Source organism: Drosophila guanche, unplaced genomic scaffold, assembly GCF_900245975.1.
Source record: "Drosophila guanche unplaced genomic scaffold, DGUA_6, whole genome shotgun sequence".
Classification (NCBI taxonomy): domain Eukaryota; kingdom Metazoa; phylum Arthropoda; class Insecta; order Diptera; family Drosophilidae; genus Drosophila; species Drosophila guanche.
The window spans coordinates 2,917,497-2,930,703 of NW_022995753.1; the positions used below are offsets into that span (position 1 = coordinate 2,917,497).

At 43.9% G+C, this 13,207-nt stretch overlaps 1 protein-coding gene across 1 annotated transcript; it reads right to left on the reverse strand.

Moving 5' to 3' along the window:
• Positions 1 to 9,944: 9,944 nt before the first annotated feature.
• LOC117588697 lies at positions 9,945 to 11,342 on the reverse strand. The gene is made up of 3 exons (XM_034280146.1): positions 10,718 to 11,342; positions 10,266 to 10,667; positions 9,945 to 10,045 (listed from the first exon to the last, which is right to left on the reverse strand). Exons 1-3 carry the CDS (start codon positions 11,340 to 11,342, stop codon positions 9,945 to 9,947), a joined length of 1,128 nt encoding a protein of 375 aa, XP_034136037.1.
• Positions 11,343 to 13,207: the final 1,865 nt, after the last annotated feature.

The following is a 13,207-nucleotide window of genomic DNA, read 5'->3' on the forward strand; positions in this document are numbered from 1 at the left end:
ATTGAGCAACCCTCGCAGTATGTAATGTTTTTTGTGTGTTGTTCTTTTTTTTTTTTTTTGGGTCAACCCCTAGTCTAAGCGGCTCACATATCGAATTTAAATCAATTAGCATGACCCTAGCATAAAAATACAAATTAATAATAAAAATAAAATATTTAAAAATAGTTCAAGGCTGGGGCAATTATTAAAAGGAAATTAATATCCAACATATATTGCTACATATTTATATTATGTAACATATACGTATATGTAGATACCAGATCTGTGTACATTGAACAAACATATATTGCTCCAAGTTTAAAGAAATATTTGCAACAATTATATATATACATAGATATTTAAGAAATATAATGTAATATTTTTTTTTGTGCAAGAAAAAGAGAATAGTTATACATACATACAACTAATATACGAGTATAAAGAAGAGAAAACTTAATACAAATATTTTAAAATTTATTAAAAATAAATTTAAGCCAAGACACACACACACGCAACACACTCACTCACACACAGACACAGAAAGCGAGACAGTCAGAGATCACATTTGTATATAAGGGCACTTCGAGTAGTGTGCCAAAGATTCGTTAATAAACATTTCAATTAAAAATGTAAAACTGATTAACCAGCAGGAAAGAGTACTCGAATTCGATCGATGGAAGTTATTTCTACCATGTTAGAGACATTTTCCGTCATTTTCTGTGAAAGAAAGCAATGCCACAGATGCTGATATATTTAGAATGGGTCCAATCCTCTTCATACAGACACATAAAGAGCGAATGGCATTGGGGAATGGGATTTGGATAATCAGCGCCGCCAAGAAAAGCTTTTAAGAAAATTAATTCACCTCCTGCCCAACCCGGTGCACCCATCAAAGGGGTTAACAAGAGATTGTGAGCGAAAGGGGGGAGGAAGCCAAAAGAGAATTGAATTTATTGCTGTAGAGACTTTGGCGCAAATAGAAGTCTCGCTAAATAAAAAGTTTAAATAAATGGTCAAACTTGAAAGCGAAAAAAAGGCGTCCAAAGTAAACCAGCCAACAGAAAAATCTTGGAAAAGGGTCTCTCGGCCAAAAGGATGAGAAAGAGAGATGGCGATGGAGAGAGAGAGAGAGAGGAGAGGCAAAAGACTTTCAACTTGTGATACGAGTATGTTCCCGGGGAATCTGGCATTCGCTTTGGCTCTAGCACTCGCACTCGCACTCGCACTCGCTCTGGCTCTGGCTGCCCTGGCAGCTTATTTAAGTCTCGGGGAATAATGAATGAGTTTTCCCAGCTCATATTAAATGAGCTTGGCTGCGATCCAAGAAAGTAAATTCCCTTTAACCCGCTCTCTTCTACATTTTCCCCCTCTCCCCCTGCGCCTAATGAAGCATAGAAACAATTAGCGAATGGCTTTTAAGACGGCAACGAAAATAAAAAAAATGGGATAATCTCTTTGCGAGCTTTGGGTCTTAATGTAATCGCTTGTCTTCAGCTCAGATTATTTATCTTATTCTTATTTTCTCAGGAACTTTGTAAGCCTTTTGTCACCACTTAGCCGAAACTCTTGCTAAAGGCGCCATAAGTAATGGTTGGCATAGGATGGGAACTCCTCTTTCCTTGAACTTTCTAGTTATATTTTTAAAATATATTCTTTTTACTTCTAAGAATACTTCTAGTTATTATAGAAGGAATACTCTTTACTTGTTCGCCCCACCACCACTTTCGCATGTAAATTTCTATATTTGTTCGGGAGGATAATTCCAAGCAACTCATTTGTCAAATGCTCCACTAATCCCGGACCCACATGTGACACCACCAAACACCCCTCAATCCAATTACGTGGATGCGACGAGTATCATGTGTAAGTAAAGAAAAAGGTTCATCTACCGTGCCCGAATCTGAAACAAATGGCAGAAAATTAACTTTGCCTTATGACTTGGAACTGACAAATCGTCAACGTATCCTGGGACCCGTGCCGGGCTCCTGACCCGATCCTTGTCGTTAAAATACGAAAATTAACATACTCAAATGTGAGTTTTAACCCAAGCCCAAAAAACACACTCACACACACACACACACACATGTATCCCCTCTGGCACACACACTCTTAGACGCAACTGTGTGTAAAAAAGGAGAAAAAGAAATTAAAAATGAATAACATAAAATGAAAGGCCAAGGCCTGGCACTTGGGGGGGTGGGTGGCTGGCTGGCTGGCTGGCTGGCTGGCTGACTGCCTGCCTGGTGGTGGCCTTTCACTTCACTTTCCACTCTGCACTCCGCACTCTCCACTCCACTCTCCCTCGTCATCAAGTCAACCTTGTCTCGTCGTGTCACCTTTTCTGACACCGACTTCTACTGGCTGTCATCCCATCATCCTCGGCCGGCTGGTCAATGGCCATGACAGACCCAGCTGGGCTTTGGTATTTTACTTATCTTTTACCTATTTTCCTTGCGTTTTTTTCTTCTTTCTTCTATTCTCAATTTTTGTTTTTTTGCTGTCGTATAGAAAATCAGAAAATTGTGTGCTGCCATCAAATGTTGGCTGTCGCTGTCTGGAGACGTTGTCCTGACTACCCGTTTTCTGCCTCAAATGATGACTGGCATTCGATGGCGACACGGACCAAGTGTGGGCGGCAGGCGGCAGGCGACTGGCAATCTTAAGAAATGGCAAGGACTCAACCTAATAAACTGTTGCCCAGGACAACCAGCATTGACACTGACTCTCCACCTTTCCACCTACATATCTCCCACTCTCTCTCCCTCTCCCTGTCTCTCTCTGGCAGTTTGTTTTTAACAAAGGACAGACCAAAAACTTTCATATCGTGTTTGAGGTTGAACAGGTTCGAAATTAAAGCATCTGTCCTGGGTCCTCTTTGTGTGGGACTGTTGCTCAAGCGTTAAATAGAAAATTTTATGGCCACTCCTGAGTGCGGCTGTGTGTTGTGTTCTGGCAACACAAGTGCACAATTGTCCACTCACATAGATACACACACACAGACACAGCCTGAGACTGTATCCGAAATGGAGATGGAGAGCCAACCACACTCTCCTGTGCATCTCTCAATTGCGTTTTCATTTCAATAAGTGGGCTTTCAATTAACATGTTTCCTCACCCGGCACCACGTGCCCTTGCCACCTCCATCCACTGGTTGTACGTGCCGCTTGCCGCCTGCCGCCTGCCACCTGCCGCTAGCTCCTCCACGTAATTTGACTTTATGTCATTATCAAATGCCAAAAACTTGGAAGGAAGAGCGAGCCATAGAGACACTTGAGGGCAGAGCCCAATCTACCGTTTGCTGCTAATTATGCCATCATTAGAGACGCCGACACCCGCCCCGTCCACCCACCTACACACTTTACACTTCCGTACACACACATGCAATAAATTTAACTGTCTTTGCCGCCCCCACACCATGTGCCATGTGCCCAAGTACGAGGAGTATCATCATCTGACTTCAGTTTACTGCAAATTGCTTGGAGCTCTGGGTGGATGGGTAGGTGTCTTTATTATGACGCCTCTGTCACACGCAACACACACATGCATACATATTTACATACATGTATGGTATATTGGTATGTATGTACATTTATGCATGGACGGGGCTTGACATATCCCCCAAACAGCTTTCAGAGAGAGAGCTCCTTCAGAGGCCGCCGCCGCCTCACTATGAAATCACTTGCAGGGCTAATTGCACTGCTTATTATTAATAAATTGCTGCCTGGTCCGTAATTACAGCATTCCACAGTTTGGGGATGCTGCTGGGAATGTAATAGAAATGTTGCAAGGTGGAATGGAAATTTAAATCGAAGTGCAAATGTAAATGGTATTGGGCCAAGGCAGGTGCTTTGTAGGTGGCAATTGCTGTTGTACATTGAAAAGTGCTCGAGAGTGTGTCACTTCTAATAGTATTTAAAGGGTTAAACAGGTGTTTTATGTGTAGAATAAATAACTAGCAATTTGCACAGATGAAAATGGACAGGCAAAAGTGGGACTTAAGGAATTAGTAAAAAATTGAAAGGGTACACAGTATCCGAATACCCGAATAACAATATTGCTGGCAAACATTCAACTGCGCATTGTTAATCCTGGCGGATTGGTGGGGATTGACCAATTTCTTGAGTTTCAGGCGAGAATCGACCAGAAAACTGCGGTTCCACGCACACACTTAAAGGGCAACACAACAACAAAAAGAGCCAGTGAAAACACATGAGATTTTCACAATTTCACTTAAACGCCAACAGACATAAACACACACACGTAATAAAGGAGAAATTTGTATGTAGAATGAGTGGGTGATGTCAGTGTCGCAGTTTTCTAGAAGCCAGAATAAACAACAACCAGCCGGCAGCGTCACAAACTTCGTAACGGCAACGGGAACCACAAAACATTTTGTTGGACAGCGAACGGCCGGCAAAGGACATCGAAACGACAGCGTCGCCCCGTTTGCCTGCAACATGACAGGTGGCGTGCCCCGACCACCCGCGACAAGCGACCATGCGACCATGCGACCATGCGACCATGCGACCTGCGCGACCCCCTGCGCCACCCCATTGCTGTACCCGAGCCGGGCCGCAGCCGTAGCTGAAGCTGTAGCCCCACTTCAGTGGGGCTTTGTCACAGGAACTGTTAATAATGTGTAGCCCCAGCAGCGAGCGCAGGAACAAAATCAGCGTCATTGGCGCACCTACAACATGCGATGTTGCGGTCAGCGACAACTTCGTGCCGTATCAGCAGAGTGAGACGGGAAGATATGGAGCCGGCGCGACCCGTAGAGAGGAAGGTAGAGGGACGGAGAGAATAAAACACACGGCTTCCTCCTGAAAATTGGGGGAAAAATAAAAGTGCACCCAAATGGTGTGGAGTCAGTGTGGGAGGACATGGGAAGGCAGGTCATGAGTGACGGCGCCGCTGCGTCAGCGGCATGTAATTTTCACGGTTTTTCGCAAATACGAAAACGAAATACGTTAGACGAAAACTCCCTCATGCTCTCCTGGCTCCCATTCTGTTGCTCGACCCCGCATGCTCATGATAAAAACAAAAACTATAACGGGTATAAGGTAAAAGTACTATCAAGTTATGGCCGCTGAGTGAAATACCCTAACTAAGGGTGAGGAGGATGATACCCACTTTCAGAATGAACGGAACGCAGTTTCGCTTGGCGGAACTATTACTAAACTGTAATCCATTTCAACTGATGGAATTGATGCACTACCAAAACTACTCAAACAGAGATCCGAACACAAAGAGAAGATCGCCGGAACAAGAGCGAAGAAGCGGCAGCGGACGACGGTGCGAGAGTTCTCGTTTGGACAGAGTTACAGATTAAACAACCATTAAATATTTAAGATCTACATAATAAACAATTATTTAAACATATCCTTCCCACGAGTATTTATGTATATTTATTTACTTAAATATTTAAGTTCCATTTTACACTATTCACTACATGATGCCGTCGAAACAGCACAAAAACTTATAGACACTGGGTGCAGGGGGGAGGCGTGGCTTTTAGGGAGGAGGGTAAAACAAAGCTGCCACCTACCCCAATCGTGAGCCCCCCTTAGCTCTGCGTGTGACAACAGAAACAGGGAAAAAATATGTTGATGAACGAGCGAGTGAGCGGCGTGGCGAGGCGTGGGTGGAGCGAAGGGAGGGAGCCAGGGGTAGCCTCTCTGGCTTTTTAGCGCCTCCAATGGAAAAACTAAAATTATGCAATGCCACGCCTCTTGTGATATGGCACTGCCTCTGCAGAATGCAGGCCTCGCAGCTTGATGCCCTGTGTGCATTATAGCATGCAATTTCTGTTCGCCTTCTTCCCTGTGAGTGTCATTTAATGAGCGCTAGGGGTCATCGTGTGGGTGGAGCTCCTCCAAGGGTGTGAGCATTGCGTGGGATGGGTGTGGGTGTGGGTGTGGGTGTTCTTTGGGTGCAGTTGAATACCGGAACGTACGGGACGCTACACACCATACGCTATACGTCGCTGCCAACAATGCAACAACGCTTTACAATTTTCATAGGCATTCCATGCATTTTGGTCAGTTTGATGTGGGTTTTCGTTTCTCGGTGTCGTTTGCCTCGCTTACACAGCGAGAGAAATAGAGAAATAGAGGGGGCACAGAAAGAGAGAGAGAGAGAGAGAGCTAAAAATACCAGCTCATTCGCGCATAGCTCGCTATCAACGTCAACAAATACCCTCATCCCATGGACTCAGACTAGAATGGGATTGGGATTGGGTTCCCGGTTCCCGGTTCCCTACTGCTTTCATTCAAGTATTTTTCGGTAAATGCAAACACCAACAGAAACCAGGAGGATCCCAGTCCAACTCTCAGAAACCGAGTTCCTGTCCAGCTACAGGAGAAGCAATAGGAAAAGGGAGAGGCAGAGGCAGAGGCAGAGGCAGAGGTACATGTATCCCAGAAAACCCTGGTACCCCATTGTCGTCGCTAACAATAATGAGTTCGTAATTTGATGTCGCTGCAGAAAAGCGTGTGCACTTTGGGCCGGTGTATGGCGGGGTCGGTTCTCGGTTCCCGGTTCCCGGTTTGTTTGCAACGTCGCGTTTTTGCAAAAAAACCCCCTCCCGCAAAGCGCAATGGACACAACAACAGAAAAAGTGGAAAGAAATAACACAACAACGGAACGTATACGTACGTACATATATGTATATGTCCGTATGAATATGTAGCTGTGGCACCCATGACCAGGCCCATGTCCATGCCCCAACCTCAAGCTCACATCCATATGTGATTTATCAATGTCCGCTCGTCAGCATCCCCGTCCATCGCAACTAGCCCTCGGCGTGGGGCAGGGCTACTGGTCTACTCCATGCGGCTCCATGTTGTGTCAGGGACACATGTTTCCAGCTCAAAAATGATGTGGGAGCTTGGGGCGAAGAGTGCAAAAACTATTACAAGTGTCAATTCAATCGTTCAAATAATTAAAGATCAGCTCGCTGTGATAGATGACTCTGCAGAAAGGGAACACTGGTCCCTGCCAGGATCACTACCGTACGGGATGAGTCAGCTGTCACAGATTATCTGCTCATGATGGATGGATGACTATATTCCATAAGGAGCGGGAAATTCAGCCTCCAAGAACTTTTTCCGGCTTGACTTTGTTTGGAATATGCTGGATTCTTTCGGATAATGGTTTTGAGACCTTTAACGCAGGAAATATACATTAAATTCCTTATGAAAAGAATCCACCACTGCCTCAATAAATACTTTAAGATTTTATGCATGCAAATTGGATTCGTTTTGTATCTTTCCTTCTTGCTTGCTTTATTTATTCTCTCTTTTTTTTGTTTGAGAAATGATCCAAGTGTCTTGCTGAAGCAAAATTAATGATTTCTGTCCTTTGATTTGATTAAAAATGTAGTCCAAGAGGAACACAGAAGCCCAACAGCGATGACATGTTGTCTTTTGAGTTGACACATTCGTCAGGCCAGGACAGAGGAGTGAGATGTCTGTCCATTTTTTGGTAATTTTTCTTAATTTACGTGGCCAGTGGCAGTTACTTCAGGGAGTGGGCATTTTGATTGAAACCTTAACCTTTGTTATCGCTCATACGCCAATCTCTAATCGAATGTCCCGAGAATAGCCTCAGTTTCACAATAAATTACCTCCGATGGGACAGGATAGACGCACATCGAGGGGTTACCCAAATCAAACTCCAGTTAACTAAACACGCCTTAAATGGGTATTATCTGCTGGCCAGCACATTTAATTTCAATAAGCCCAGTTCCTGTCCCATTACCGCCTGGGGCTTGCCCGGGTATTGGTCAACTTCTCCACCAACTTGGGCCACCTGTGACCAATTTCGATTATGAGACTTGGCAACTTCTTTCTTTTCGTCTTTTTTTTTATAATACAGTCTTCGCTTTTTTTTGTGTTGGTTTTCTTGTGTGCTGGTCCTCATCTTGGTCTTGGTTTTGGGTCTGAAGACAACCCCAGAGGCGTTGTAAATTTTCGTGCCTCATAAAATCCAACCACCCCGGATCTGGGGTCCAAGGGTCTGGTGAATGGTTCGTTCGCCGCCGTCTATCCAATATTGCCACGGAGTTCATTTTTTCTTGGCTATGGTGTTGGGGTTGGGGTTTTGGGTTGGAGGTGGTTTTTGTGGGTGGTTCTGGGCGCGAGCTGGCTAATCAGCTTCCGCATTTTTATAGCAGGACGGACGTGCAACGGAAATCGCAAGTAGCTTAGCCTAATATGCTTTGTGTTTTGCTCTTTATTTATTTATGCCACTTTCGCTTTGTTGTCAGGTCTCCAGCTCTCCACCTCTCCACCTCTCCACTCTCCGTCCGGTTTCTTTCTTTCCTCGTGTTCTTCTTTTTTCCTCGATTATTTTTCTGTGTAAGCGTATATGTGGGTGGATAGGAGTAGGAGGAGAAGTAGCAGGAGGAGGGCTTTCCACTCTAATATTTCTGGTAGGCGGCCGGCGATTGTTGTTGTCGTGGGTCATTTGTTTTACTTGGCCTCAAATAAATCCAAATAAATAATTCATTTGGCGCTGAGTTTGCTCTCAAGATTTTTCCGTATTGATTGGATAGCTTTTGGAGTTTAGCAGTTGGCATTTGCCATTGGAGAACCGGAGGGACAGTCGCTTGTTGACTAATCAAATGCCCGCGTTGTGGCAGTCGGAAGTCGGAGGATTATCTGAAATGCCTAAAATACATAACTAGCTTCAGATATACATACATACATGTACGTATGTTTTTTTATTTGTTTGGGTAGCTAGAGCTCCAGATAGCTGGAGGAAGATTGCCGAAAATCTAAAAAGATTGATGAGCCTTGCTCAAAAATTGGAGATTTCTACCACGAAAAATACTTATACAAGTGGCAACTTTCTTTGTTTCATACATAAATTTATATATTTATATATAGACTTAACCATCTACATTCAAGAGTGATATTCAATAACATCGTTTTAGATATTCAAATTGATATGAAGGCATTATAGGCTTTATAATCACTTGACCTTGACCTTTACCCTGTCGCTTGTCCCAAGAACGTAATAAATTTACTTGCAGACTCAAGACAAGACAGGTTTTTAAAAGTTGAAACCTATTTATGTGCAGATAAACTACACAAATAATTAATAATGATATAGAGCTACTGCTGATCTATCCACACGTAAATAAATGTACATACTTATACGTACATATGTCAGTTTGTTAACTGTATGTATGTAAACTTGTATGTAAAACATGTTTGTATATTATCAAACTTTAAGAAAATTTAATCGAATACTTGGTACACGTATATTACGATTCTAAATAAGTCTGTTAACTTAGTACGCTTACACCTAAATGCTATGTATTGGATATAATATGAAACAAGCCAAATCTGTTCTGATTATATGCCCAAACACGAATAGATGTAGAACGCACTGTGTCTTCTCTTCTTTTCCTCTTGCATATGATCCCGAATAAGCCGAATGTTTGTATGTATATATATTAGTTGTAATGCAGTGACGTTCTCTCGTCTCCTTTCTGGTTTGTATTCTGTCTGTCTTATACACATGAGTATATTGTTCAAACATATTATATTTGTAATAATACTTAAGGGTCTGGGCAGGATTACATGTAGACATTCCATTACTCAATGGTCTAGGTTTTCTAGGTGAAAATAGTAAATACATTTTTTTATTCCTTTAAGCAAAATACAAATATACACTGCATAATCTATATAATAGATTTGTTTGAACATTTATCATCAGGCTGTTATTGGATGGATACCAAACTGGCAATTTTTAAACTAATCGTTACAATTAGATTACAATTCGTTTCTGTTCAATTGATTCTGTGACTGATTATTTCTATTTAAGGAACATTAATTCAGTTAAGTGCTGTGATCAACAGGTCTATCTATAGATCCATTCTATAGTTTAAAAAATATCAATATTAGCAGCAGCTAAAAATATATTTAAAAACTAGCAAATTAAGAATCAATAAGAACTGATTACAAATTTGCATTGTTTAAGCGGACAATGTAACCATCTCCGGTTCCCCCATTGGTCACCGTCAACTGTCTGGAGTTGGATTCGTTATTGGCGTCTCCGGCTGTGGGCAAGCAAAATAGTTTTTGGATTAGCAAGTGATGTAAAATAACACGCATGTAGCATGTACTCGTAGATGTCGGTATTGGCAAAGACAATCACAAGCAGTGGCAAGGGTAGTATAGTTATTTATGAATTAGTTGGTATGGTGCACCTCTCCAGTGGGACCATGGGAAAGAGGGAATGTTGACTTGCACTTTTTATAAGGTGCGTCAGACACTCACCCAAAAAGTAGTCGCAACGGCGAAAGTCTGCATTAGGGTCGAGCATTGGCATTGGGATGTTGTAGTTGTGGTGACCTGCGAGAAACGGATTCTGGCCCATTAGTCTGCAGTCTCGCTGGGACAACGAGGGCTGGCTGGCGATTGGAACTGGGCGCGACCATGGACTGCAACCGATGAAAGGCATCGGCTGCACCATGGCGACTTGTCTCGGCGCACTGGTGGGTGCACGAGCGCGGTGCCAGCCGCTCGCAGCGAAGTGCGGCCACTGCCCGTCTGGAGCTGGGCCCGAAGACGAACGGGCAACAATCGGAGCCATCGCTTGCACGTTTGCAGCAGGTATCGGTCCCACTGAGGTTTGTGGTTGTGGGCCACCGGTTTCACCGCCATCATTTGTCGGACGCACTGCAATGGGAGAAGATGAAGAAGCCACCATCTAAGTTTATTCTACTTACCATTGGAACCGACACTGTTCTGGCTGCCATTCGACGGATTTTCTGGCGAGCAGCAGAGTCTCTTGGCGCAGCATGGCGCCGGAAAGAATAAGCAAGGTTGCTGTGGAACCTGCAGGAGCAGTGGTTTCAAGCAGTAGGAGCAAGTCCCATGTTGCACAGCTGTGCCCTGTGGTGGCAACAAAAACAGCTGATTGGCCGGCATGGGCATGCGCCAAGTGTCCAGTTGCCATTGCGTCAGCGTGTCGTTGTTTATGCTAGGGAAAATATTTCGGAGAGGTTCCAGCTCGTGCGGCTGTAGAATGGGTGTGTGTAGCACATGCTCGAGCGGCACATTCGGCTCGTCCAGTAGCGAATGAATTTCATTGTCTTCTTGCGGTATGTTGAATGGGATTCTCTCTACGCCACTTACTGGCGAAGGCGGTGGTGGCTGTGTCCCGTTGCGTTTGGGGATCTCAGCTTGCTCCATCGTTAAGTAGCCGATCCACTCAGAAAAGGCACGTGCCTCCTGTTGAGCAGCCTCCGCCTTAGCCGCCTCAGCCAAGCAAACCATGACAGAAGCATATTGTGGTGCAAGGCCCTGCTTCAGCAACTCAGCCCAAGTACGTGCCGGCACTCGGTCCGACATTATTGCGTTGATCGTTGAATATCAGTTAAGTCACAAAGAAAAGAACACAAAGTATGTAGTTTTCAATCAGAAAATTCTTTTCACTTTGCAGTTTCAGGGAATGTTAAAACTGTGCTATCGATAGGTTAACGATATCGGTTTAACTGGAATGCCAAATGGCGCAAAATAAGGCTATTTTGTGGAAAAACAAGTACAAATGAGCATAGGAAATAATTTGTATTTAATGGAATCCCAATAAGAAATCGAGAAATGAACTGCTCACGGTTTCAGCACTATCCATACAATAATATGTATGCATATGTTTCAGTTCATGCAGGCACACGTTCTCAGTTGACTTTGCGTCGAGAGTACCCCACGCAGCTGCTGCAACTGAAAGTGTGCGTGCAATACACAAGAATATTTTAGTGTAAGCGTTGTTGTGTTTTGTGTTGTGGACATTTGTACACATGTGCGTGTATGTGTTGGATTGGTTGCTCTTCTGAACTGCGAAATATTTTTTTTGGCGGCTGGACAGAGGATGGACAGACTGGGTGCTGATGGGTACAAGAAATTTGTATATTTCTTCTTTTTTTTTATGTACATATTTTAGACATGACCGTTTGAAGACTTTTCCATTCCATTGCAGAAGATTTTATGTATGCTTTATTTGTTAATATATTTTGTAAATTTTACATACATTAATATACACACATCGATATGTTTAAGAAGAAGAAATTCCATACAGCTTTTTAATCTATCGCTTCGATATTTGAACTATCGAGTGAACATCGCAAGAGGCTTGAAGCTGAAGCTTCCACCTCTAAATCAAAACCAAAAGCATTTCTGATAGTCACGAATAAATTGCAAGAAAACTCGACAGTGCCAGAAGTTATAGCCACCCACAGTTGAAAGATCAGCACGGAGTGAAATGCGTGAATGTTCGTTCTTCATGCCAAAGCTTATTGTGCTCGGGAAATAGCCAAGTGGCCAAGAGACGACATGCAAATGGATCCATTCTGCATTTGTGGCGACGGAGACGTAATCAGCTAACTGGAATGATGCGATCGTTGACTCGCGCTGTGTACTTCCATGATGTTGGGGCATGCTTGTGGCAATTGTGGCGGCGAATTTCTTAAACCTGCAGGCCTACGCAGACCTACACAGCGGCACTTGTCGGCGGGACCAGTCCGCTGGCCTCGAGCTGGCGCCAGTGGGGGAATTCTCTGTGCAGTCTTCATAAACCTTAAAGCATTGGATTTCATTATCTTCAAATCTCTCCAGTACATAGACGAAAATCAATCTGAACGATTCGGAGGCCTTCTGTAGAGCGTGATGGAGTAGTTCGCGCAGGCCGAACGAGTACGAGTCGCCATCTCATGGCTTACCAATCGATGGCCTGGATCATCGTTCTTCTCGCCCCTTGCCAGCTTGGTAGTGAAGTTATTGTACAGTCGACCAGAGCACAGCGAGTATATCTCCGGCTTGAGGGCCACCAGATTGCCACCACTCTCGATGAGCGCCTCATCGTACTCGCACTCGTCGGGCGGCTGCTCGTCGCCACCATTACTGGAACCATTTAACTGACACGCTGTGTCAGTTGATTGCTGATCTTTGATGCTTACAGGGATTAACTCAATCAGAGCAGGACCAGTCTCGCCAAATTGACAACATCGAAGAGGTCGCCGAGCTCATCGACACCGCCCTGTTCCACCTGGACTGAGGAACGAGTAGGTACGCTGTTCACTCCGTCTCCGACTGCATCGTTCATATCTTACCTCCTCGATTGACGTATAAATTAAATATTTACTGATAATTGCAGAATATTACACGTTAATGCATGCCATTCTGTTTATGTTGTGGCCATTTAACTTTGCTACCGCTGCTCT

Coding starts and splice junctions, on each gene's coding strand:
- LOC117588697 (XM_034280146.1), bottom strand. CDS start 11,342: ATGTCGGACCGAGTGCCGGCACGTACTTGGGCTGAGTTGCTGAAGCAG. Junction 10,668..10,717: donor GAACAGTGTCGGTTCCAATG/GTAAGTAGAATA, acceptor CTCCCATTGCAG/TGCGTCCGACAAATGATGGC. Junction 10,046..10,265: donor CCGTTGCGACTACTTTTTGG/GTGAGTGTCTGA, acceptor GCTTGCCCACAG/CCGGAGACGCCAATAACGAA.